The following is a 27,390-nucleotide window of genomic DNA, read 5'->3' as shown; positions in this document are numbered from 1 at the left end:
ATAGCACAGTAGCGAGCGATGCAGAGACGGGCACAAAAAAGCCATAGAGATAAGGAAAGGTCCGCGTCTCAAACGAAAAAAAAAACCCAACGTAACTGTCACTTCCGGTTTCCATTTGACCTCCGGAGATACGGTGGGTGTGATGGAAACGAACGCGCACGTGCACGTTCAAGCTGTTATCTCGCCTTGCTCCGAACCCGCAGAAACGAACAAACCTCAAGGCCGAGCCTCTCTTCTCTTTCGCCACCACACCCCCCCCAGCCCCTAACAGAGAGCCGGAAGTGTCCGTGTGCCCTTTCTTGCTGCTGTGACCCTTCCCTCTTGGAGGCGGTGCTGGTGGAAGAGGAGGAGGAGGAGCCTCTTCTGGGCCGGGCGGCGCGTGCGCAGAAGGGGGGGAGCGGCCGAGCCGGCTCTGAGGGGAAAGAAGGCGGCGGCGGCGGCGGCTGAAGGCGGCCAGAGGAGAGGCGAGGCGAGGCGGCGGCGGCGCCATGAGGGCCGGGCGGGGGCTCCCACGGTGGGTGAGGCGGAGGGAAGCTACGCTTGTCCGGGGGGGGCGGTTAGAAAGACACCCTCCCCCCCACCTCTCCTCAGGCCCGGCCAAGCGCCCCTCCCGCTCCCGGTGGGGGGAGGGGCGGAGGGCCTCCCTGGGGGGGCGATGGGAGGGGGGCAAAAAAACCCCACCCGAAAAGGGCCTCTCTGCGTGAGGGGGGGGCGACTGAGGGGTAACTAATGGGGGTGATAATCGGGGGGTGGTGTATTTTTGGAGTAATTAATAGGGATGTTAAGGGGGGCTTAGGACGATGGAGGGGGGCTGTGTATTTGGGGGGCAATTAGGGGGACCTGGGGGAAGTCCATCCCCCCTCCCATTAATTTTGCATTTGTTGAGGTGGGGAACAGAGGACTACCCCCCCCACATTCACATATATGTACAGTATATCTATATATACACGTGTTTTTTTCAGCCTGCTCCAAATTCAAACACCCCATTTTAAAATTTGTTTCGATAAAGATGGTAGCCTCATCTGCTGCTCTTCCCCCCGCACCCCTTTTTGTCATTCTTCCCCAATCCCAGTATCAAGATGAATGTTAGAGGGGGGGGGAATTCCCCCAGGGGGTCGGTGGGGCCTCTTCCCGCCCCCAATTCGGCTGCTGCTGAGGAGCCTCCTCTGGCTGCACCTTCTTCTTTGCCCCTGCTTATCTGCCTACCGATTTTGAACTTGCAAAGTCACCTGCTTCCTCGCTTCTTAGGGAAGCCCCCCCCCCAAACCCCCTTCCGGCCTGAGTTGCTCCTCCTCCTCCTGCACCATCAGAGTCTCCTCTTTCCATTGCAGCCACCCCCCACCCCTTGAACCTGCAGCCTCTCCCCCCCCCCTCCAGCTTCCTCTCTCCATCAGGTGGGCTCCTGCTTTCTTTTCCTTTTCCTTCCTGCACAAATCCAGCTGGGGCTGCTCATGTTTGCTCTTGCATCATTTCTCTCTCCCCTCCCCACACCTGGGTCCTTGAACTGGCTGCCTCCGCTGGGTTCCCCCCTGTGTGAGGTGGGCCTCTTGCCCCTCCCACAATGAACTACAGCTTGCATTGCAGCCCAAGCACTTAACTCCACTTCTCTCCCCCATTGCAAACTGCAGCCCCCACTTTCTCTTGAGGTCTCTCCCCCCCCACTCCCATAAATCTTTCCCCAGTGCCATATCCTGCTCCATCACCAATATCCACCCCTTTCAGCTTGCAGCCTTGCCTGCTGTCTTTACCTGGATATGACCCCCTCCTGCACCACCTCTTGAGTTTTCTACCGTACTGAATTGGGCGTCTGTGTGTGTCCACCTTTAGTAGCAGTAGGAATAAGGTTTGGTCTCATTCCAAAGGTGGGGGGAGACATGGTAATTTTTATTTCTTTTTAATAAGGGATGGTCTAGGGCCTTGCTTTGCCCCATACCCCTGTTTGGTCAAGGAGGCAGGTGCCCCTGAAAATCTATTTAATGCTATAGAGCAACTACAGTGAGTGAACCTGGTTTGTTCCATAAGTTAGCTACCTTTCCCCGCTCCTACATATCAGGCCCCTAAGTCTTGGCCAGTCTAACCTGCCACGCCTCCCCAATATGTCCAAGGCTCTCCTGAAATTCAAACTTAATTCAAATTCAATTTAGGACATGTGTCCTTTTACAAAACAGACTTGCCCTATAGTCCCCACGCTCTCCTTGTTCAGGTCCCTTTGCCCAGCTCCCTTGTGGCAGGAATTCAGATCCGAAGGCTCCCTCACCTCCCAGCAAGGGCACCCCTGGTAGTGACACTGCATCAGGCAGGCCTGCAAGGCACCACGTCCTGCTTCTGTCCTCTGTCACAGAGACATTCAATGTCCTCTGTGGATTTTGGAAGCAGCGAACAAAAAAGATGCTGGTTTTTGGTCTTGGTGGGGCCTGGAGAGATAGCCCCCCCCCCGCTGTTCCTAGGGGAAGTAACGGAAAGAACATGTCCTTTTGGAGACCACATTTGGCTTCTGCTGGAATTGAGAGACTAGGCTTGGCTGATTTAATTACACTTAAGGGTCTTTCCCTAAATTTCTTTAGGTGTTGTCAGTTCTCTCTGCCCCGGCTGAAGTGTCTGATGAGTCAAATTTAGATGATGTGAACGGGTTGAGAGAGCAGGGGTGGGGGTGCCATCTAGGGGGAAATCCACTTTGTCCTACTCTCATTATGCAACGCCCCCCTCCAAAAAAAAAAAACAAAAAAAAAACCACCACCCCTTTGATAGAGTTTGCAAACATGTGAAATTCCATGGCTGGTTGCCTGAGGGGCGGTTCTGTCACGGGGAGCTGAGGTAGCTTTAATCAAGCTGCCACTTCCATTCTCGGCCTCGCTCAGAGGCCTTTTTTGCATCTGGCTTGAAAAGCCAGTTCGGATTATTTCCTCTCTGTCATGGACTCAGCCTCTCCCTTCCTCAGGCTACATATCTGCTGCCAGAACTGGGGATGGTAGTGGGGGCAAATGTCTGGTGCTCCTGAACGTGTAAGGATTCTGGTACTTACAAAAATAAATAGGAAGTTGCCTTGTATTGGGTCAGGATTTATGTCCCATCTAAACCAGAATTGTTTGTTCTGACTGGCAGCAGCAGGCCTCCAGGTTTTCAGGCAGAGGGGCATTGTTCCCAGCACTCAATCCCTTTTTATCTGGCGAATGAATCTGCAACCTCCTGCACACAAAGCAGGACCTCTGCCCCTGAGCTGTGAATCCTTCTACACTTTCTGTGAAGCTGAAAACCAGAATTTTGTGATGCCACAAACCAGAATTTTCCTAGCCCCATTGATGATACTGATTTACTGGGAATCCTGAATGGGGAGAGTGCTTTTGTTGTGCCCAGGTCCTGCTCGTGGTCTTCCCAGAAGTGACGTTTTGCTAGGCCCTGTGAGAACAGGAGGCTGGACTAGGCCTGATCCAGCAGCCAGACTTTCTCCTGCTGCTCTTGTAAGTGGTAGGAGTTCTGCCCCTGCTCTCAGTTACCCCATCTCCATATTGAGTTTATGGTCTCCCTATGTTTGTGGGGAGTGGGGATATTTACTACCACATACTTGGAAAACTTTGTTGGGGCAAGTTAGCCTGTCACAGGACATCACCTTTCCTCAGCATGAGATACTGGGATCAATGGAGGACCGATTCCTTGGTAATCAGGGCGGTTGATAGCTTTGATGGCCATCTGTACCAGGAAGATATCGAAAACTGAGGATAGCTGCTTATAAATATATGCTCATCACAAACCCGAGGTATGCATCTCACATGTCAGCGATGCTGTATAGTTACCAAATTGAGAAGCCTAAATAGTTGGCCTCTTTGGGTGTTTAAATGATCATACCCAGGAGGAACTCCAGCTCCCATCCCATGCTGGCTGGAGCTGATGAGAACCGGAGTCCCAACAACTTCTGGAGGGTCCCAACTCCTGACCTATGGGGCTGAGACATTTCCCCTCCAGTTTCTAGTACTTTAAGCTCCAACCGTGCTCAAGGTTGGAGGACAGTTGTGGCCCATTTAGGAACTGATGCTAGATTTCTAGAAGTTTTCCTCCCCAGTCCTGATCATATAAGTGTAATTTTCTTGAGAGAGAATGAGCCCCTCAAGTCTTGTGTTCAAATCTTCAGGAATTTGGTGGGGGGTGGGAAATCATAGCTCTGAATCCTGGTTCTCTGGACTCTTGTTTTTACAGTCAGAAAGCTCCTTGGCTCCTAAGGTGCATATCATGACCTTTCCCAGACAGGTGCCCTCAAGATGTTGTGGACTACAACTCCCATAAGCCCCAGCCAGCACCTTGAGGGCACCCAGTTGGCAAAGGCTGGCAGTGAGGTAGGTTGTGGCATTGTCTGTGGCCTGCCTGTGCCTTTTTGGGGTGTGTTAGGAGAACTTCCTCCAAGCCCTATGTGCACATTTGCTATTCTTGTTCACTTGCCATTTTACAGGTGAGCTAGCGATGCAGATAGAGGTTACCTGCAGAGAGTTGATTGGCTTGGCTTTCCCCGTGCCTAAGTCCCCTCCTGCTGCAGTGGGGGTGCAGAAGTCTCTGAGGAGCAAGAAAGCTCATCAGGGTTGAGTCTGAGGCTGACTTTCTAAAATTATTATTAAAAGGAAGAGTGGCACAGCTTTGATAAATGTTTTGTGATGACCTTTGGTTTGACACAAGTGATAAATGGAGGAACAGCTTTTGACAAATGCCACGGGATGGGGGATGTGAGTGGCAGGTGAAATGATCTGGTTCCCTTTTCTTATTCACCCCTCCACCTCCCCAAAATTCATTTTTCTGTGTCTGAAGTCAAGGAAATTGCTGTAAGCAAAGTAAGGTTTTGATGGTGGTCTGTTCTAACAAGCCTGATCAAATAACCTCCTCAGAATAAGAGAATTTATTCTGCTTCTTCCCCTCTTATACAGCCTAATCCAATGCATATTTACTCAGAAGTAAGTACTGCTTTGATCTGATTTTTCTTTTCACTACATATGTATCTCTAAAACCACTGCTGACCTTGAACAACTGAGGGCCATGCTTGTTATGCTTCCATTAAACCTACCCCCCCATTGCCTCCAGTTCCCTTGAGACTTTCCATGAAGTGTGTCACAGGTTTTTTCCAGCCTGTTTAACCCCTGCCTCCCCCACTTTTGCCTCCATTATAATCAATAAACCATGCAAAGCCAAAGTGCTGCCTCCCCTAATATTTTTTGTCTTTTGGCCAAAGTTGTTGAGCTTTTTTGCAGATTCTCAAAGAAAATAAAGACAGATTTTCCCAGACATTTTTTGCAATTTCTGCCTGGACATTGTTTCCAACTACCATATTCCGGCTATGTCCAGGACATTCCAGACATATGGCAACCCTATTTTACTTCCATCTGCCTAGGAGTAAGTGCCATTGAATTCAGTTCAGGTTGTATCCCAAGTAAGAACACTGCAGATCACACAACAAGGTGGTTGTTGTAATCATGTGGGTCATCTGCTCCTCTCATGTTTATGTGGGAGTAAGTTCTTCTGAGTTCAGTATGGCTACCTTCCAAGCAAGGGAAGCATGCAAGAGACCGCAGCTTTAAGGGGTTAACTATTGAACTCGTTGGAATTTACTTCTGATTAAACATGATAAAGATCAGGTTGTAAAAATGAGATTGGACTGTGTCTTGCCCAAGGTATCTTAAGTCTGAGGTTGAACAGATCACAGCTCAAATGCTGTGGGATTCATGGCTGAGAAGTAAAATTTGATCCTTGCATGTAATAGTTTGGTAAACCCAGAATTATTAAGATGTAACCTTCACTTAAGTTCAGTTTGTATGTGTGCAGCAGAAGCAACAGTCTGGATCCAGAGTGTAAAAAAGTGTGGCGTCTCTCATGGGCTGACTACTTTATTAAACCTATTATTTCATCTGAGGAATAGGGCTGCTTACAAACATCATGAAATAAAATGGATGTACTTGTGTCCCTGAGCTAAAACACAACAGGATCACTCCCTCCCTCCAAGCATGTGGAGTTTCCTTAAAAATATGTAGGTCCTTTTTAGCGAGGTGTCTGAATAAGCCTGTGGCTGCTTTTTGGTTTTAATTGTGCAATTTATCTTTGAACTTAGCAGTCACCTGATTTGAGCACTAGTTTGGTTGAGGTGACCTAGAGACAACCCACTGCATATGTTGTTAACCCAGAGTTCTTTCCGTTTTGAGCTGCCTTGCCAAGTAAGTGCTGGAAACATTTAGGTTTTCCATCCCCTGGATGGAAGAGAGAGTTCTTACGTATGCCTGATTGCACAGCGATATGAGTTGATCCCACTGAGGCTCTCTGCTGAATTCTTCTTTCCCAGGCTGGCCCCTTTTGGTGTGCTGCAAAGTATTCTGGGGTATGGTCTAGAGCAGCCATGGGGCTGATGGGCACCAGTTGGTGAATGTTGTTCTAGAGTCACTGGCAGTGTCTTTGGACCTCAGTTGCCATCGTCTCCACTCAGCATGGCCAATGGTCAAGCATGGTGGGGTTTGGAGGGCAGCATTGTAGAACTGTAGAGTTGAATGGGACCCAAAGGTCATTGTGAAGTAGGTTGGGGAAAGGCTGCAGAATCCTGGCTTCTACCTCATTGGCACCAACATGGCGCAGTCCTTTTGATTTTTGGCTTTTTATTCTCAAAAGTCAACCATGCTGACCAAATTGCACTCATGACAAGGAAGGAACTCTGCCGGCTCTCAGAATTGATCTCCTGAAACCAATCAGCAGCAGCATAATCAATTTTCTTTTACTTGGAAGAGGAAAGGGAAGCGTTTGTTAAGGCTGTATTCAGTGTGTATTAATTGAAGGGCAATCTTGGATGTAAAGGCGCTCGTGACCTCAGCCACATAGAAAGCCTTTCTGTGTTTCCTTATCTCCCCTCCCCTCTATGTGATTCACAAAAATGCCTAGTAATGGAGGGTTTGCAAAAAAAAAATTCCCCTCCCTCTTCTGAGACAGTCAGTGGGTGCTCCCCACCCCCTCTTGCCCCTGCCCAGCTGCACTTTCAGAAGGGCAGAGAGACCATTGTTTCTAAATAATCTTGGGAATGGGTACTTGTCTAGGATCCTTGTCTTTGGTTCTGCTTACCAAATATTTCTCTATCTCCCTGTCAGGAGAATTGGACTAGCAGTGTGATGCTGAGCTAAATGACTCTTGGGCCAAGGCTCAAGACACAACACTGCCCATACTCTTATCTGTAATTACGGAAGCAGGCCATGAGAATTGTTCGCAACCTTCACTTTTTGCTTGCTTTTTTAAAACAAACAAAAATGCTTGCATTCTTCTTCTGCAAGGCACACAGAGAGGTTGTTGGAGAGAGTGTGGTTTCATTCAGGAACTGCTTCCAGGCATCCCATTGGGGCATCTGGTTAGCTACCAAGCAGAACATTGGACTCAGTTGGCCTTTGGACTGACCCAGTTGCAGGGCCCTTCCCGTGTCGTCCTAGGATTTGCAGAGCGCTGGAGCTCTGCCCCTCAAGGTCTGCAGGTCCTCTTGACTTCTGAGAGTTTACCAGGTAACATGCTTCCAACTTCAAGCTTGTCTTCCAAACCTTAAGGGTCAGAGGCTTGTCTTTTGGCTTTGAAATGAAAGCTAATGTCTCTAAGATGCAGAGGGTCTTCTCGGTAGTGGCGCCCACACTGAGGAACGGCATCCCATCAGAAGTCAAGGAGATAAATAACTATACAACTTTTAGAAGACATCTGAAGGCAGCCCTGTGTACGGAAGCTATTTAAGGTTTGATGTTTTACTGTGTTTTTAATATTTTGTTGGGAGCCACCCAGTCTGATGGGTGGGGGATACAAATAATAAAATGATGTTGATGGTCCATACTCCAGTTCATTCTGTTTGTGCGTTCCTGTTGTGGCAGCTCAGATTTCATACATTCTTTCTGGAAGCTGAAGCAGAAGCTGCTTGGGCAAGTAGGCATGGGAGATGGCAGACGGGGAATTTCTTACTTGCTCATTTGGTCTCCGAATGACTTGCATTCCCCACCCCCACCCCCAGCTTTTGGTGTTGTTTGGGTGTTCCTTTTCCAGGAGCCAGCTTGGGATCATGGGTCTGGAGGGTGCTCGTTGCAGCAGGAGAGGTGCAGAGTGCCACGAGCTAAAGGGATAGCCTGGGGTATGCTGAAATCTAAAGGGAGAGCTGTGGCAAATTGAGCCTTCGGAATCTTCCCTGATTTAATCTTGGTTGATTTCTGTCCGGCCTGTGAATCAGAAGTTAGAGGGAAATTGTGACTTTAGATCATAGAAGCATCAGAGCTAAGAAAGGAAAGTCAAGGGAAGAAAGGGCCAGGGGGGCGAGGAGGAAGGATGGCTGCAGTTTGGGCAAAATTTGCTCTGTACATCATGCTTTTGAGATGTTGACAGAGAGCAGGAGGGCTTTTAAAATTGTGATGGAAAGGAGCTGAGGTGCTCGGCCTTCTACAGATTCGCTCATTACAGGAAAGGTAGGGAAAACTCTGAAGAGCAGCCAGGACCCCCACCTCCAAACCTGACCTGTCATATGAATGTAAGAAGTTCCCTGACACTGAGCCAGCCCATTACTCTTTCTGGCTCAGTACAGTCCACATTGATTGACAGCAATTGGCTTTCCAGGGGTTCAGGTGGGAGTGTTTTTCCAACCCTCCCCCAAAACAAAGTAAAAAATAGTATTTTTTTTTTTAAATGATAGGGTGTGCAGAGTTAGCAGCTCTCCCTCTGTTGTAGACTTTGCTCCTGAGCAGCAGTCAGACTCTGTTCCCGCGCGGTGGGGCAAGCAGGACTATTTGCGACTGCCAGCCAGGAGAGCAGATCTCAGCTGCTGACCAAGCACTGAAGCTCACCTGTTTGGTGCCCTTGGCAAGCCAGCATCTCTTGGCCTGCTCTGCTTCCTAGGGTGGTTGCAAGGTGAAGTCGAATCATCCCCCACGCAGTGGGAGAGGACGACAATGTAAGTGTGATCAGCTACCCCTCCAGGCTGTTGTAAATTGTGAGGGTGTCAACTTACTGGTACATTGAATCAGCTTGCAATATTAACGTTGGGCCGTTGAAATCCGGAAGCCGCAACTAGTGGAAGGGCAACCAACTCAGGTTTCTTCTTTAAAAGAAAAAGAAGTTGGCAGGCGTCAGAAAGAGCCTGTTGATGTGTTTGTAGCAGACATCCTGGTTGAGGCGTTGAGTGTTGTATGCCGCTGACTTGGAGTCACAGGAGCAAAGGTGGGAGCAGGTGAGATGGGGCAGGTATGTGTGATCAAGTAGCTATGTATAATAACCCTCCTCCTCTCCAACTCATGGAAACACATCCTTTCCTTAGCTGGCTTGAAGAACAGCTTCAAATATATTGGTGATCTCCTTTTGCTTTTCTCTCTCTCTCCCACTGCCTTTCCTTTCTTCAATTCACATCTAAGATGATAAATTCAGCTCCCTTGAAATAGAATCTGCCAGAGTGGATGTGGGGTTTCTGCAACTGGCAGTGGGAGTTATAAAATCAGAATTGTCAAGTTGGAAAGGGACCTCAGGGGTTATCTAGCCCCCTGCACTACAGGAGTTACTGCCTTCACTGGTTCCGATTTAAAAGAGAGGTAGCGCTGGGTACCAACCTGGTCCTCTCCAGGTATTTAGGACCACAAGTCCTATTTTTATTGTTATTTATTCAGTTTTTATACTGCCAATTATTAAAAGATGTCAGAACGGTGTACAGCATTAAGATTCCCTTATGAGTGCTTAGTCCCCAGACATCTGGAGGTCACCAGATTGGCAAAAGATGCAACCACTGAAGCATCACAAAAGCAGAGAGGCTTGTAAGAATTTGTATGGCCTAGTAACTTTTGTGGACTTAACAGCAATACTGACCTCAAAAGAATCTCAGCAGTGTTGTGCACCCTTGTAAGTAAGTCCACAAAATTTACAAACCCACTTTAAAAAAGAAAAGACAGAGAGAATGAATTTAGTGATGCCCTAAATAGAGAGCCCTTTTGTGAAGTTTCCCTTCTTTAGTCTCCTGGCCATGACTCCATTCTCCGTAGCAAGCAATGATTTGCAAATATTGTTCCATATGAAACTGTGAGGCAAGATGGCTAAGCTGTGGCCATCCAGGATGTTGTTGGATTCCAGCTCCCAGTAGCCAGCATGACTGTTGATCAACTATAATGGGAGCAGAAGTTTAGCCCCATATAGGGCAGGGCACAGGTTGGACATCCCTCCTGAACAGTCTTAGGTTACAGAGAAGATGGGGACAAAATAATGATTCATGCTCCCACCCAGTGTCCAAGAGAGAAACTGTCTGGTTAAAAAGTCATGCTCATCATTGCAGCCTGTCTTCATCAGTGGCCTTTTAGTGGGAACATGACTTGCCAGGTAGTTTAAGTCTTCCCTTTGCCTTTAAACCTTAATGGTTTGTAATGTTTGTAAAGGAAAGAAAAAGGCCTGCTACAGCTTTGAGGTTCTTTCTTACTGTGTTTTCTTCCCGTCCCTTTTAAAGTTGTTTTTCTGGGGCGTTTCACATTTAAGTTCTGCAATTTTTGAATATCTTGTAGCTGCTGCTGCTTCGGACAGTAAATGAAAGTGCCTGTTACATTTGTTGAAGAAGCAATCAAGGCCTGGTTTTATTTATCTTGTACATCGGTAGGGAAGAAGTAGGGGAGAGGAATGCACAAAACTTGCTGTTCTGTGTTAAAGGGAAGATGTAACGGTCCTTCAGTTCTTTCTCTCCCATGTCAGAGGTGGTTTTAGGGTCACACGACTGAGGGCTCTTGGTCTTGTGGTTTGCAATCAGGGATGTGTGTGTGTCCTCATTCACAGGAAAGCGGAACATATTTATGGTTGTCCTGGAGATCACTTTCCCAAGGATCTAGGAGCACAGGAAGCTGCCGTACACTGAGTCAGACCATTAGTCCCATCTAGCTCAGAATTGTCTGCACTGACTGGCAGCAATGACTCCCTAGGATTTCAGGCAGGAGTCTCTCCCAGTCCTACCTGTTGGTGCCACTGGGGATTGAACCTGGGACATTCTGCTTGTGCAACAAATGCTCTGCCACTGAACTACTTCTCTGCTGCTGAAGGTTGCAAAGATACAGACCTGATGAAAGATATGCTTGGCTAAATCACAGGTGCCTGAGGTGGTAGCCCCAACAGGGTTGCCAGTAATCAGGACAGAATTTAAAGTAAGCAGAATAGGGTTTACAGTAATCGGGATTGCACCTCATTTGCATAATTTATAAAGGTTGCGCCACTTGCCCTGCCTGGATTGCATTGGCCCAGGTTGCTCTGCCAAGCAGGGTGGGGCTCTGTGCAAGGTGGCGGTGGAGATACGTGCTGTAATTTGGGGAGTGATTCCCCACCTTCAAAACCACGTCAAGCCTGGAAAACTTCAACCTCCAGAATGTGGCGCTTTATACCCAGCCAGACCCAACTGCATAATTAACGGCATAATGTATGCGCAATTAGGCCTTGGAGTTGCTGCTGTCAGGCTCTCTTCCCCACCCCCTCCTTGCCTTGCTGGGAAGGAGCAACGGCCTCAGAAGCATTGATCATCCAGCAGCAGCTCGGCTGAGTAATGTCAAGGGGGGGAAACAGAGAAGGCAAGGGAGTTTTTCAGGCACTTTGGTAAATATTAATTAAAGTGATTCATAGTCCAGATAGCACAGCCCAGAGGTTCTGAGGATCCGTGAAGCAGAGGGGCTGGTTGCAGCAGCCCTTGTTAATGCAGCAGAACCGAAGAGGCCTTCTAGTGGCATGGACTTTTCCTTCACTCTTTAACATTCTCCCCCCCCCCCAACGCTTTACTTTTAGGGCATGTAAGCATACAAAGTGCCTGCCCTCTGAAGAGTCCCCCCTGCCTGCTATGTTCTCTGTGCGAGTCCCTGTTCTGGGTGTGCCTCCTGATGAGAGTGAAGCCGAGCGCGTGGCTTCCTCTGAGGACAGGTAATTTTGCTGCCTCCTTGCAGGGAGTGGCTGTAGCCTCTTCTGCAGCTCTCCAGATATTTCTGGACTCCCGGCTCCCATAATCCATGGGACGAGTGGGCCCTGGGGGTCCAGCTACACCTGGGGGGCCACATGCTCAATGCCCTTGTCAGCAGAGGTGGAGGAAGGTAGCTTTATCACCAGTGCACCAGGAGAAGAAAGCTAGAAGGCACCGCCTTCCCCAAGCCATTGGAACAGGAACAACCTATTTCCTCTTCTCCCCCCGCCCCCCCCAATTCGTTTGAGCAGATAATAATAAAACAGTGACTTGTTTTTAAAATCTTGACACTGAGAGCCAGTGTGGCATAGTGGTTAGAGTGTTGGACTAGGACCAGGGTTCAAATCTCCACTCGACCATGAAGCCCTCTGCGTAACCTTGGGGGCCAGTCCCTGTCCCTCAGCCTAACCTACCTCGCAGGGTTGTTTGTTGTGAGGATTAAATGCGGGTGGTGGAGGGAGGCTATCCGCCACATTGAGCTCCTTTGCAGGAAAAAAGGGGGGGTAGAAATGCAAGAAATAAATGTATATAAGAATAAAGGCTTCCTTCTGAGGAGGACTTAATTTTCACCTCCTGACATAGCTTCTTCATCTCAGGAAGAGGAAGGGCAGTGACTAGAAACCCCCCAAGAGGGAGGTGAGTTGCCAGACAGTGGAAGCATGGCTACTGCCTGTATTTTGTTAAGTTTTTTTAATGGCCACCTATGAAAAGCTGGGCCTGTGTGGTCGTTGGGTTGGAGCGGATGGTGACTGACACAGGTGCTATTTGAAACTAGATAACATCTTTTTGAGGTTCAGAACTTGTGAAAGGAGGCAGCAGGGACTGTGTGTCTGTTTATATCCCTCCCAATAAGGAGGATCAGGAATAGTGCCCCCCGCCAGCTTCTCAAATCAGTTTAATCCTCAAGATGTCCACTTGCAGCCTGGCTCCCTGATGCCAGTTTGTTTGTTTGTTTTGTTGCCAAAGCAGCTTAAGTTAACAGGCTTGTTTCTGGGGATTGTGGGGGAGGGGGTGAGCCTGGTGGGCGCCCCACTTCCGAAACCCCTGACGTCACCCCCATTTCCTAAGTGAGATATCGGGGAATTAATTCAGGAAATGGCCTGCAGTTCTTGCACCTCTCCTTCCCCCGCCCCTTGCCATCCCAGCCCGCAGAGTGGGGGCATCTGAGCTCCCTTGCCTGAAGGAAACGTGGCTCAACATCCTTCCTGTCTGGACTCCAGTTCACAGGCAGCGCAGGGGAGTGAGAGGACCCCAGAGAAGATCCTTCAGTGTATCCCCAGCCCCTAAGCAGAGCTCTGCTGTTCAGACCTCCTGTTGGCCTGGAGCTGTTTGGGGCTGGCAGAGAACCCTCCCCTGTTGCGTGGCATGCACCTGCTATGGGTCAGGGCTGGCTAACATGAGGGCTGTATAGGGAGTGGGGGTGCTGGAGGGCATTTGGCCTCAGGTGTGCTTTCCCACTCCTGGTGTCCCTCTCCAGGGGACCACAACCTCCTAGGGCAGGGGTTGTGGGAGCTCTGGTGACCCTCCAGATGTTGCTGGGCTCCAGCTCCCATGTCGCTCCTTCCGGGCTGATGGGAGTCTAGCTTCTTTTGCTTCACGGATTTGTGTCCTCCTTCATACCTAGGATGTCTCCCCAGTCTGTAGGAGCCACCACCTTGTTTTCGGGGCAGACCTATTTTGCTTCCAAAGTGATGGGCTCCTCAGCTGCCCATGTTTGCTCTTGGAAAGAAAGAAAGAAAGAAAGAAAGAAAGAAAGAAAGAAAGAAAGAAAGAAAGAAAGAATATATGAATTATATTTTCAAATCAGAGAGATGCTGAGGCTTGCAGGCTCTGCTGGTCCTGGGAAGGAGGGAGGGTGCATCCCTGTATATAATTTGCCTCCAAGGTGCTTTCCTGGGAGCAGCAGCTGTTTGCCAGGGGCAAATTATCAGGCAGAATTACTCAGTGGTTGTCTAGCCCTCTTAGAACACGCCATCTGTGACCAGCAGTGTTATTTCAAACCCTTTCCATTCAACAGTGTCTGCAAATCAGCAGCCAATTACTGCATAAATTGACTCCATTCTGCGGAGGTGATTTTTGCTGACTTACCGAATGGGCAGAGCGAATGCCAAGAGTTTATGCTGTAATACCTTCCCGCCCTCCTGTGTCACTTCAATAGCTTTCGGCATGGATCAGCTGTAGGAACCAACCTGGGAGTGAGGCTGTTGGCATTGCAGTAAGAACATATGAGCATAAGAAGATCCTCTGGATTAGGCCGAAAGGGGCCCACCTAGTCCAGCATCCTTTTGTCACAGTGGCCAACCGGGTGCCTGCGGGAAGCCCACCAACAGCCCCTGAGCTCAAGAGCAACTCTCCCCTCCTGTGGTGTCCGGCTACTGGTACTTAGAAACATGCTAGCCCTCTCCTCCATGAATTTGTCTAATCCTCTGCCTCCTGTGGAAGCAAGTTCCATAGTTCAACCATGTGCTGTGTCTCAGCATTTCTTATTCCTTTTGTCCCCCAAGCTGGGCTCCAAATGGAAAGTATTCCAGAAACGAGCATGCAGTAATTTGGTCACTTGCATGCTGATCTCATCCGTTTGCAGAGTCTGGCAGGGGACGGCTTGCCAGATACTGGAGTCAAACCCTGACTTCCTGTGCCAGGACAGTTTGCACCTTGATGGATCTGATGGGTAGCCAGCCATCTTCATTTGCTAAAAAGGCTCCATGTAATGATTGACTGCTCTCTCTTTCTACCTTGGGGATTGGGATTAGATTCCCCGCCTCCAAAGCCTTTCTCCTTGAGAGTGTCCCTTTAAGCATCAAGGGGTGGTGTGAACGTGTGTTACGAAACAGATCCAAGTCTTCAGAGCTGAGCTGATAAATTGCTTTTCATTAATGGGCAAGGAGGGCCCAGGAACTGAGGCTGGCTTTCCTGCAGAAGCTTTTATGTGTATATATCCATCTTGCAAATCGTGCAGGTGCCAGGAAAGGAGAGCAAGCCTCTTCTGTCACCTCCAGAGAAGCCAGCCTGTGGGCCCAGCAGGTTTGCATGGAAGCCAGTGCCTGAGTCCAGTGCAAGCCCTGGACAAAGTCATTGGCCTGTTGACTCTCTTGTCCCTTCCAGGACAGTGCGGTCTCTCTCAGGAGGAGTTTTGCTTTTGACCTTCCGTGGATTGCGCTTCTGTGACTTTCAGACACTCAAGGGCAGAATTGGGCACTTGTTGTGGCATTCAGTTGCCATCTGGGGGCCAGACAGCTCGAAAATCATAGTTTTCAATACAACTTTTTGGCTCCTGAATTTTTTTCTGATTGCGCGGATAAGATGATAGAATTTTACAGAATGTGTTGTTAGTGTGTGAAAACAGACAAAACCCAAGGAATCTCTAGGCATGCACCTCCAGATGGTGAGACATCAGGCGGCATCCTGGCGCCTGGCAAATTTCAAATGCTGGTGTAGACAGGTGAGCTATTAACTTTGCTAGACTGAAGTTGCAAAGTTGTTGTTACAGCTTTGCAGAGAAGACATGGAGGGCTGAGAAGGGCTCCCACTGGTGGGGGAAGAGAGGTATCAGTGCTTGGCAGGGGAAGCTGGTCCATTTGGCCAAGTGGGGCTCTGCCCTTAGCCAGCCCTTCTGTGCCTGCCTTCTTGCAACCAGCCCTGGAGGTAGCCCTGCCTCTCAGCTTGCTCCTCCTTCACCTCAGTGCTGGAGCCTTCTCGAGGAGGGGGAGAACTAGAATTACGTAGTTAAGAGCTTCGGTAGCACCCTCCATCTTGCAGAATCCATCTCTGAACAGCTGTGTCCTATCAAAGTACCAGCTGGCTTTACTTGAGGCTGGTGTGCAGTACTGCCAGAACAGACAACAACTGGGGGGGACGGGACCAGTGCTGCGTGGGTTCTGGGGTCAGCCACTGGACTTAACTGTTCATGTGCTCATGGTATCGGGATGATGGTGCAGGCCAGGCTTTCCCCTCTGCAGAGTGCTTTGAACCGTTTATCTGGGAAGAACAGGGTGGTGTTAATAATTAAAAAATTAAAAGCCACGACTCAGGTGGGAGGAGGTGAGCAGCTATTTTCTGGTCTGTTGGTTAGAAAAAAACGAGGTGTGTGGGCAGGGAAGGAGGCCAGAAGCTTCCCACAGCCCCAAGCCACCTGCACACAGAGCATGAGAAGGTGCTAATGTAGCTTCCTGTTCTCCACGGAGAGTGGGTGAGAGGCAGGCAAGCACTCGAGGCTTTCGCCTTGTCAGATCATACTGTTTTTAGCATTGAGCTCCCCGTCACCAGCACCTCTCAGACCCTTTCACGATATGGAGACATCCACATCGTGCATCATTTTAAAAACTTCCCTCACACCTGGGATGCTGGGCCTTTGGCTTGGTTCAGCTGCCAGACTGTCCTTAGAAGCAAGCAGCTCAGGAGGAAGGGTTTCTCGGCCCCAATCTCTCCCTGCTTGTCAGTTTATGCATTTGGGCAGTTTGCAGGGAAGGGACTTGGGTAGCTTGAAGCTACCCAGCAGAACTTTAAATAGCTTCCCTCCTGATCGCCTCTGGTGAGTAAGAACTGCCTTTAGGCAAATAGGAAGAAGAGCTTTTGCAAACTGGTCTGCGTCTGTCTTCCTTTGCTCCTTCTTTCCTGGCCATCAGAATGCCAAAAATGTCATTGACGCAGATGCAGAAAAATAGTTTGTTTTATGGATGAACTCCCCCCCCCCCAAACTCGCCTTCAGATGTGAATTGATTTGCAAAGCTAAGCCAGGCAAGCACTGTGCCTTGGAAACATCATAAAGATCTAATGCTGCCACGTCAGGCAGACACTGAAGGAGGAGATAGCATCTCGTCCAACCTGACTGCTTTCAGGCACCCCCACCTGGTGGAAACATCAAATAGGTTTCAGGGTTTAGGTTCTGAGAATGGGGCGTGGGGGCTGCTGCGGCTTCCATCTTCAGTAACCCCACTGCTATTCAATCTTGTTATTTCAAACACCTTTATTTTTCCCAAGTCTGAACTTGGATCTTTCATATGCTCTTTCCTTCAGTGTGCTGCATTTCTCTCTCCCTCCCAGCCCTCCCAAAGCAAATGCATTGATCAATGTTGGGGTGGTGAAAGTAAGATTCTTCCCCTGTTCTGTAATGGGAGATTCCGGGAGAAATCTGCAGTGGACCATGAAAAAATAATGTGTGAAGAATCTTCTGCTTTTTGCATACATCTTCACATCTGTAAAGACTCACAAGTTGATACTAGATCAATAATCATCTAGAAACTGTGTGTGTGTGTGTGTGTGTAAGTAAAGTAAGTAAGTAAGTAAATAAGTAAGTGTAAATGTGGTCCTTTTCCTTCCAACCATCAGCAGTAGCTTCTGTTTGTTTTAAAAAGCAAATTAGATTTACTGTCCCATATATCAAAAAAGGCACCTATGTTCTTGATAATAAGCAAATACAAATTTACCAATGAATTTAAAGGCAAATAACATTTTTGAAGGGAATCTTTCCAAAGAATGAAAGCCTTTATAATAGCCTGGCGGCTGGCCCTTGTTCCCCAGGCTGGAGTGGATTCTCACCTGCCTGCCTTCTCTCTCTCCTTGCAGTGTGCAGAGGACTGAGGGCCCCATGTGCTAGTGACCGCCTGCCATGCTGGCCTGTCTGCCGGGACCAGGCGACCTCTCCTTCCAGCTGCTTTCTTACCCGCAGATGAACGCTGGACTTCAGAAATGTGAGTAGCTGCCACAACCACGAATCTGGACAGTGCAGCCGTGAGCTGGGAGAACCCACAGGAGGGGAGAATTGCTGTTGCGCTCAGGTCCTGCTCAAGGAGTTCCCATGGGGGCATCTAGGGGGTCACTGTGAGGACAGAAGGCTGCACCATGGACCAGCGGCCTGACCCAGCAGGCTTCTCTTAGGGTCTTCCATTCATTGTGGGTTGAACCCAGGACCTTTCTCTGGGGTCCCTTCCACCACTCACCCAGATTCACAGCAGCCACTCTCCTTTCGGCCAACGCAGGCAGAGAGAGGTGGCCTTTGGGACCCTTCTTAGCAAACTCCCTCCCTCCCTGAGTGACTCTCCCATCATTTCAGAAGCCAAGATGGGGGCAGCCGTGACCCTTGGTCATGCTGCCTGAGGCTGATGGGAGTTGGAGTCCCCACGGTATCTTGGGCAGGCACGACATACTTTCCTCCACCTCTATTCTAAAGTTGTTTTTAAAAGAAAAAAAGCTGTTTTAGTGAAATCTAAAAAAGAAGCAGGGGGTCACGGAGGAAGTGTTGACTGTTCTCACAGCTATTATTTCCACCGTGCTTTTCAGCACCATTGATGTGCTATAACAGTTGCCTTTGTCTTGCTGACACTGTGAAATGTGCTTTATCTGGGTTTACAACCCGCCCTGAAGCTGCAGTGCTTCGTGGCGGGTTGACAGCTTCCATGCTCCCAAATCCTGTGCTGCAAGAAGGAAAGAAGGCATTAGAGGCTCCTTTGAGCCCCAGCTACTCTTCCTCTTCTGGGTATGTGTGGACACAGAGAAGACTGCCCACTGCAGCTCTGTGTGCCTCCCTGTCCTCTCCTTTTCGATTGGCTCTGCCGGTAATTTTTGCCCTATCTCCATGTCTGCTGTGGCTGGGGTGTTCAGTCACCCCCAGAGGGGTGAGAGGCTTGCCTGCCAATGGGGGAGGCTGCCCATTGCCTTCTGCCCTTCCGTCTGGGAACGGGGTGTTTTTTGTTCTTTTTCACACACCCATTGTCTGATTCCAAGCAATGCCTATGCTTGAAATTCATTTTAATCGAAGGATAGTAACCTAAACTGAAGCTGCAGGGGGTGGAGTTAAGTCCTCATCCCAAATAAATAATAATATTTTTATTATTATTTGTACCCTGCTCATCTGACTGGGTTGAAGGAATGCTTCAGAGGAGGTTGCTTGCATTGAGACAGGACGATTGAATGGCTGCCTGTCAGGGTTTCTTCAGCTGTCTTCCTCCATTGCAGGGGGTTGCACTGGATGACCCTCTGAAGACCCCTCCCCACTCTACAATTCCATGATTCTCTGAAGCTGAGGAATGGCCCACCAAGAAGGGCTGGTGGGCTGCTTTCTTTTTGTTTTTGATGGACCAATCTGATTCAGATTGAATATCTTCCTTAAGAGTTACACGCCTCCTCATTTAGGGAAGGGCCAGGGGGGCAGTCATTGTGGGGCCCTCCAGGCATTTCTGGGCTCCCAACTCTGCGCATGGCCAGTGCTGCAGGATACTGCTGGGATTTGGGAGCCCAGCAACAGTATGGGCGAAGGCACCACCTTGGCTGCTCCTGCCTTAGGACTCCTGATCTGTCCTGGCCCAGCAGAAGTAAGTTTTGCTCCGTTTCTGTTGCCTCGAGCAAAGAAGAGAGCCTCCATGTTCAGGCGCAGTCTACCTGAGGGGGTGGTTGCCAGGTGCTGTGGGTAAACAGTGGGACCGGGGTTTGGGGACAGAGAGCATTGCCATCTATGCCCTGCTGGTGAGCTTCCCAGAAGTGTCTCTCTGTCTATATCTGGACTAGATCAAGGACAGGGAACCTGCGAGGCTCTCTGGACTGCAACTCCCGGCAGCCTGAGGATGACTGATAGCAGGGGACGATGGGAGTTGTAGTCCAGAGACATCTGGAGGGTGCAGGGTTCCCCACCCCTGGCCTAGACGGACCTTTCTGGGGGGGGGGCAGTTCTTTTTGTTCTTAAGAGGCAGCACTGGCTGTTTGTTGAGTCAGTGTTGATGGCGTCTCTTTTCTTTCTCTCGTTTTCTTTCTCTCTCTGTCTCTCTGCCTTTCTCTCTCCCTCTTCTTGCTTCTCTCCTTCCTCCTCCTTCCTCCTCCTTCTCTTTCCCACCCACCCCTCCCTTCCCCCCAACCAGGGGACACTCCACAGAAAATGAGAGCCGCACAGCAGCACCCTACTCCAGCAGAGTTGGACGCGTATGCTAAGAAGGTGGCCAGCCATCCTCTGACTATCAAAATTTTCCCCAACAGCGTCAAGGTCCCCCAGCGGAAACACATCCGCCGCACCGTGAACGGGCTGGACACTTCCGGGCAGCGCTACAGCCCCTACCCGCCGTCGCAGGCCTCCGTGAAGACGGGCCTCCTGGCCATCGTCCGGTCCCCGCCGGCCAAAGGGATCGTCAAGGACTTTGACGGGACCCGGACGCGCCTGCTGCCGGAAGCCATGATGAACCCCCCCTCTGCCCCCTACGCGGCACCCAGCACTTTAAGCCACCCGCAGGCGATGGCCCGCCAGCAGGCTCTGCAGCACGCCCAGGGCTTGGCGCAGCAGCAGCAGCACCCTCAGGGGATCCCCACGGCCCTGCAGCAGCCGCAGCACCCGCATAGCATGGCCCACCCGGCCCTGCAGCCTCCGCCACACCACGCCAACCACTTGCTCCAGCAGCAGCAGCAGCAGCCGCCGGCAGCAGCGGGCCTGCATGGGGGCCGGAAGATGGCCGACGCCGACGCCCCCCCGAATGTGACTGTGTCTACCTCAACCATCCCCCTCTCCATGGCTGCCACGCTGCAGCAGAACCAGCCCCCGGACCTGAGCAGCATCGTCCACCAGATCAACCAGTTCTGCCAGGCCCGCGCGGGCATCAGCGCTACCTCAGTTTGCGAGGGACAGATTGCCAACCCCAGCCCCATCAGCCGCAACCTCCTGATCAGCGCGAGCACCCGGGTGTCCGCCCACAACGCCCCCACGCCCCTGCCTTCCTGCGTGGTGGACCCTGGGGTCCCCCCCTCGGGCCCCGGGGCCATGGGTGTCCCGCCGCTGGGGGGTGTCGTCAGCCGGGGGCCCCCCGCCTACCAAAGCGAAATGAAGCAGGTGGCAGCCTGGAACCAGCACCAGCTTGCTCACCTGCAGCAGATGTGCGGCGAGGCCGTCGGCCCCTCGGGCCTGATGGGGAAGCCCCCCGGGCGGGAGCTGCCTGGGCAGGGCTTTGCCGGCAAGGCCCCCGGCTACGCCCTGGACCTCTGCATGGGCCAGCCTTTCAACGTGAAGCCCCCGCTGGAGAAGCCCACCCCCTCGCCGCCGGTCAACAGCTTGCCAGGCCCCGCCCCCTACACCAACGGGCACTACTTCCAGCCCCTGTGGAATAACATTCTGCCCACGCCCAACAGCGACAGCTCGGGCTCCCAGGACCTGGCGATGCCTTTCCACGGCGGAGGCGGGGGGCAGCCCCTGGGGGCCGGCCTGGAGTGCACAGGCGGACCTCACTACAGGGCCGGGGCCAGTGGCCCGCCTGCCCAGGGCGGCCTGATGCAGACGATGGAATACCTGAGCGGGGACTTCCAGCACTCCTGCCTCCGGGAGCAGCAGGGCGGCGGGGGGGTGCTGAGCAAAGCCCCCCGCCCCGCCATGAACCGAGCCCACGATCCCGCAGATAGTCGCAGCCTTCATATTCAGCACCCAGGGTATAGATAAGGCAGCCGTCACTTTTCACTGACCAGAGCGAAGATTAGGGTTAGTCTTAATTTGAATTAATAAGCAAAAGGTGTGTGGCTGTTTGTTTGGTTTTATTCCTTTTGGTTTATTGCTTATTTTTTTTTAAACGTGCAAACTTTGGTGATCCTGGTGGCTAACTGCCGAAGGAGGTTTTTAAGCGGAGGTCTAGCCCCCTGCAGTGCAGGAATCGTAGCTCAAGAAACCCTGGCAGGGGGCTACCCAACCTCTGCTTAGAAACCTTCAGCTAAGGAGAGTTCACCCTCTTTCCCAGGTAGTCCATTCCACTGTCAAACAGTTCTTACCCTCAGGAAGCTATTCCTAATGTTCAGCCAGAATCTCCTTCTTGTCATCAGTTTGGGTCCTCCCCTCTGGAGCGGCAGAAAACAAGCTCGCCCCATCTTCCACGTGACAGCTATCATGTCGCCTCTCAGAGTCTTCTTTTCTGCAGGCTAAACATTCCCAGCTGAACTGTTTCTTGTAAGGCTTGGTTTCCAGGCCCTTTATCACCTTGGGACGCTCGACTTCTGTTGATGCAGGCTAGAATAGCATTTGCTTTTTTTGCTGCTGCATCACACGGTTGACACATGTTAAGCTTGTCATCTACTGTGACCCCCCTAGGTCCTTTTCATAGCTTATACATAAGGCCCTGCGGTGCCCATTTGTGGGGAAGGCTGTGAGCTGGCTATTTTTGGAAGGGGTTTGTGCTGTTGGGGCGCAGCCGTACAAGAAAACACCCATGCCCAGGGTCCTGTTCACCCCCCAGACAGGCTTGTCATGGTCATCGTCATGAGTTTATTTGTATGTTGCTTTTCCATGACAGAGCCACACTCAGAGCGGCTCACAAGAACATGCAGAATAAAATACAGCGTTTCAAGATAATACATTTAATACAGCGGTACCTCTGGTTATGTACTTAATTCGTTCCAGAGGTCTGTTCTTAACCTGAAACTGTTCTTAACCTGAGGTACCACTTTAGCTAATGTGCCAGAGAGGGATAATATTTTCCCAGTTTTCTTGCGTCCTCTCACAGCCTTGCCTCCAAAGACAGAACTTGAGCATACAGTGATCACCATCAAGTTTGCAGTTTAAACAAAAATAATAATAATCACAATAATGATTAACAGCTGCATTTTTAAAAAAATTCTTTGTACACTGGCTAAAGCGATTGCTGTACACTGTAAACTCGGACGTGTAATATTTCTGTGTGAATGTTACCTGGTAGCGTGGTGGGGTCTGAGTAGCACTCTGGGGGTCCGCCCACTGCCCCTCCCCCCCTCTCCCCCCCTTCCCTTCCCACAGCCCCGTGGGGGCTAAAAACACATTGATGACAAATTAATGAAGCCTTAAGCTGTTGCTCCTCCGGTTCTCCCTAACGAGCATGGATTAAACTCTGAAAGCTATCAGACAAAAACTTCTTTTTTTAAAAAAAGAAGAAAACCATGACAAAATTTCCAAATGTTTAAAAGTGACGTCCTAGTTGGCTTAGAGGTTCTTAAGGATTTTTCAGAAGTTGGGGAAATTAGGATCAGTTTTTAAATCTGTGTATCTCTTTTGATTTAGGTGTCTAGTTCTGGGCTGTAGGAAACCTCAGTAACCTTCTTGAGCTTAGCTGCCATCTCTCTCCCCGCCCCACCCCCCAACCCAGTGCAGGATCCTGAGCACTACTTTGGCTGTTTTAAAAATCCGCCGATCAGGGTGTTAGAAGAATCGTGGGGTCCTTCCTTTCTTAAAGTGCTGTGGCGCTGTCTCCTTAGGACAAGATTCAGTGATCTAAAATACTTTTTTTTTAAAGCGGATTAAATTATGTGCCGGCTTGCGTTGCCTTAACAGGATGCCTGATCTGTTACACCAAATCCTAGCGCCACAGAAATCCTAATTTATTGTTCTTAGAATCTGACCCCTGCGGCCTTTTTGCTTTCTTTTTTTATTCGCTGGGGAGAGGGAGGAAGAAGATGGGGTCCACACATTTTGGTGAAAAAATGAGTGATCTCCAATCTCACTTCTGCCCCCCCATCCTACTTCCAGCGAAGGGTTCTCCTGCAACCCGCCCCCCCGCCCCCGCCCCCCAGCAACAGGGCCAGAGGCCTCTCCCTGCTTCCCTCCTCAGCCAGTCAACCACTGCTGGGTGCTCTTTGGTTTTGTTCCTTTTTTTAAGGTTCCTGTAAACTTCTGATACCTGGACATGTTTTTACTGAAAACCTTCCCTGTCCTCTGTCACCTCTCCAGGTACCAAGCTTAGACTGTTAAACTGCAGCTCCTTTTAACTCCTCCACCTTCTGATCCCAGAGCAGTGCCGGAGCTAGCCCCCAGACTGCCCCCCCCCCCGCACGGCAGAGCTAGTGCCCAGACCTCTCCCCCCTCTCTCGAATTATCACTGTTGTTGCTGTCGTTTCTGTGGAGAGGCACCTCCGTCTACCTTCATAGTTTTGTTTTTCTGTTGTTTTTTGAGTTCCTAAATCAGGGGTCCAGCACAGCTCACTTAACCACCGTGGCCCCTTTTCTCCGGTGATGGCCAGGGCCTACACTAGCTCAGCTTTCCCCACAAAGTACCCACATGTTCCCCCTGCCCCCCCCCATTGCAGAATTTGGGCTGGAAGTGAAGGGCCTGCCGCCTGCTTTGGTGCTGCCCAATTCCCTCCTCTTTTCCCCCAGCACCACCACTACAAATAAACTAGTTTTAAACAGACTTCCTTTAACAAAGGGACGGGAGCATTTCCTCAGACACATTGGCTGTTGACCACTCCGTTCTTGACCTGCGGCCATGTTTTTACAAGCATGGTGCGGTGGGCATCATGCAGCATGTTCACCTTGAAGAGGAGGAGGGACACGCTACTGTCCCTTTGCACCTTCTTTTCCTTACAGTCCATCCTCCTTGGGCCACTACTCAGAAAGGTGTGGGCCTCCTAGGAATGGGGGGAGAAGGATGTAGAGGCCTGTTGGAGCACTGTAGGAGCCCCCGTCCTATTTCATCGCAGTTCCAGTAACGCCAAGACAGCACCTCCCTCTTCTCTCCCCCCACCCCCCTTCCCAGAATCAAGCTACAGGCCCACAGTTTTGCTCAGAATGCAGAAAAGTCCGGCAGCTGCCACTTGGAGAGATTCCCCCGTCTCTCTGCAGGTTGGGGTGTGAGGGGAAGCATTTGGGGAGCCCTCAGAGCAAAAGCAGTGACCCTTGCAGGTTCCCATGGGGTGTCCACAGTGCCCCTCACCCCCCAGGAGCAGGGAAGATCTTCTGCATGGGGGGGGGGGAGGAGGAGGAAGGTTGATGGTCTTAAACTGCTGCTGTATTTTCCTTAAAAAACACTTCACTGATTATAATTACTGTTATTAATATAAGCTGCTGCTCATGTGCTACGGGTATCCAAACTAGAGTTTCTTCTCTCTTTCTCTCTCTCTTTATTTTATTTTTTTTGGTCTGCAGGAACAAAAAATAAAAAAGTGAAGCCAAAAAACCCCTCAAATCTCTGGTCACGCTTTCTCTGTCTCCCGCAACCCTTTCTGAAGGGTGCCTGAGTGTGGTCCGTCCACCTTGCCCAAAGCCTGCCTGCACTGTTGTGGGTGTTCTTGGAAAGTTGGGGGTGGGAAGTGTCTCTGTGCCATGAGGGGTTAAAGTTAAAGGGACCACTGACCATTGGGTCCAGTCGTGACTGACTCTGGGGTTGCAGCGCTCATCCTGCTTTACTGGCCGAGGGAGCCGGCGCACAGCTTCCGGGTCATGTGGCCAGCATGACTGAGCCGCTTTTGGCGAACCAGAGCAGCGCATGGAAACGCCATTTACCTTCCCGCCAGAGCGGTACCTATTTATCTACTTGCACTCTGATGTGCTTTTGAACTGCTAGCTTGGCAGGAGCAGGGACTGAGCAACAGGAGCTCACCACGTCGCAGGGATTCTGATCGGCAAGTCCTAAGCTCTGTGGTTTAACCCACAGCGCCACCCACATCCCACCCATGAGGGGTTAGGGACTCCTTTTCAGCCTGAGAAGCCCCATCCCCACAAGGGCAAGCAGGGAGCCCACCTGTCCTCAGGGGAAGTTATGGAAGTGACTTTGCCTTTTGGGGTCCAATCACTCCAAAGCTGGAGCGGTTTTCCATGACTCATGGTAACGCTGGCACCTCTCCCCACCGTGGCATGTGAGAGACATGGTCACCATTCAGCAGCAGAGACCAGCTAGGCAGAAGCATGCAAGGAACAGGGGGGAGGCCAGTGAGGCAAGAGTCCCAAGGGTGGCATAGAGAGAGCTCTGATCCTGACACCTCACACCCGTGTTGCACAGAGTCTGAAAAGAGGATCGGACACATTCATGGAGGAGAGCTATTGAAGACTGCCAGCCACAATGGCTGTGCTCTTGCCTCCACAGCTGGGAGGCAGCGATGCTTCTGAATTCCTGTTGCTGGAAACCGCAGGAGGGGAGAGTTGCTCTTGTGTCGAATTCTGCTTCCTGGTTTCCCAGCAGAGGCATCTGGCTGGCCACCTTGAGAACAGGTGGCTGGACTGGATAGTCCATCTTGGCACCTATTCCCACAATTATTGTTTGGAATAATTGGATTTTATATTATTGTAGCCCACCCTGGGATCTGCTGGTAAAGGGTCAGCTAACTGAGTACAGTAATAGCAGCTCAGCTGTGCCTACACTGACTGGCAGCAGCAGCTCTCTGGGGTCTCAGGCAGGAATGTCTCCCAGGATGCCGCTGGGAACTGAACCCTGGAACTTCCAGCCATGGTGGCTGCTGGGCACTGACCACTTGAGTTCAAGAAAATGCCCGACAACATTTGGAGGGCCATGCATTTCCCCTGTCTCTGCCTGAGCCGTGGCATGTGCTAGACCAGGACACTGAGTGTCAGGACAGACCAGAACAGTGTTTCTTGGGAGGGAGGAAGCTGAGAGCTGCATTGTGTTGGTAGGAGCAAACTGGCAGGAGCCAATGATGCAGGGGAGCCTTTTGACTGTCTCTCCACTGAAAACATCAATCATTCATTTTATCCATCCATTGCATTTATATCCTGGCTTTTTCCTCCAAGGAGTCAAGGAGGCATGCTTGCTGCTCCCCTTCCTCATTCTAACCCCCACAACAGCCCTGTGAGCTAGGTTAGGCTGAAAGGCCGTGACTGGCCCAAGGTCACACCCAGTGCATCTCATGGCAGAGTGGGGATTTGAACCCTGGCCCGAGTCAGACAGTCTAACCACCACACCACACTGCCTCTCAGCTGCCGCCTGGGAGCTGCAGTCTTCCTGGTTCTTACTGCAGGAATCCTCAGCTTCCATGGCCTCTGTATCAGAGTGTGAGCTTTGCGTATAGCGGGATGTGGGCCACCCTGCCCAAGCGCATGGCTGTTGCTCACTGCAGCTCCCAAGCTCGTACGCTAGAGGGCAGGCTCGCCTCGCACTGTGCTGCTTCTGCACTCTCCAGAGGCTGCCTCCAGCCTTGAGAAGCAAGCGCCGCTCCATTCCTTGCTCACCTACCAAATGCCTTGTGACGTGGCCTCCTTTCAACCCCAAGCCTCGCACTCTGCTCTCAAGCCTGTTGGCCTTCTGGGAAGTAAGCAAGCTGCCAGCTCTGCTCCGCTTTCCCCAAGGGCCTGGCTCCTGCGCTTGTACCAGTTTTTGAGTGCAGAGGCCCCTTTTGAGAACTCTCGCCAGGGGGTTGGACTAGATGGCCCTTTGGGTTCCCTTTCCAGCTCTACAGTTAGGCACATGGCCAGGGACAAGGAGGTTACGCAAGACAGACAACTGCTTTTGGAGGCCCCTGAAGGAACATGGCAGTGTGAGTCGGTGCCACCCCAGGGGGGCTGCTGGAAGGGGGACAAGGGCTAATGCAGGCTGTTTTTTAAATGGTTAAGGATCCACTTGCCACCTAATACGATTCCAAGCTGGGATTAGTCAAGAGCTGAGCTGGCCAGGCTCTTTGCTTATAGCTGTAGAGGTCAGTGGGTGGTTAGAGGCCTGGTGGTCCCATTCTGCCCATCTTTGCTGGCTTGGAGACTTGCTTGTCACAAGCCTAAAAACCTGCTCGGTTGACGAGAGTCCTAGGTTCCC

The 27,390-nt window shown here is 50.8% G+C and overlaps 1 protein-coding gene across 4 annotated transcripts; it reads left to right on the top strand.

Annotated features, from left to right (window-relative positions):
- Window positions 1-392: 392 nt before the first annotated feature.
- FAM222B (family with sequence similarity 222 member B) lies at window positions 393-24,816 on the top strand. Of its 4 annotated transcripts, XM_079955669.1 has the most exons (4): window positions 393-514; window positions 17,495-17,619; window positions 19,780-21,374; window positions 24,777-24,816. In XM_079955669.1, the coding sequence occupies exons 2-3, from the start codon at window positions 17,538-17,540 to the stop codon at window positions 21,333-21,335; spliced, it is 1,638 nt and encodes a 545-aa protein (XP_079811795.1). In that variant the 5' UTR covers window positions 393-514; window positions 17,495-17,537; the 3' UTR covers window positions 21,336-21,374; window positions 24,777-24,816. The 4 variants fall into 4 exon arrangements, with proteins under 4 accessions (XP_079811795.1, XP_079811793.1, XP_079811796.1 ...); XM_079955667.1 differs by having other exon boundaries at window positions 19,780-24,816; XM_079955670.1 differs by having other exon boundaries at window positions 498-514; window positions 19,895-24,816.
- Window positions 24,817-27,390: the final 2,574 nt, after the last annotated feature.

This window comes from Podarcis cretensis, assembly GCF_951804945.1.
Source record: "Podarcis cretensis genome assembly, chromosome: 15".
In the NCBI taxonomy this organism is placed as follows: Eukaryota; Metazoa; Chordata; class Lepidosauria; order Squamata; family Lacertidae; genus Podarcis; species Podarcis cretensis.
Note: the sequence above shows the minus strand (reverse complement) of the source record. Positions and strands in the feature narration are given on the sequence as shown.

Coding starts and splice junctions, on each gene's coding strand:
- FAM222B (XM_079955669.1), top strand. CDS start 17,538: ATGCTGGCCTGTCTGCCGGGACCAGGCGACCTCTCCTTCCAGCTGCTT. Junction 17,620..19,779: donor GAACGCTGGACTTCAGAAAT/GTGAGTAGCTGC, acceptor CCCCCCAACCAG/GGGACACTCCACAGAAAATG.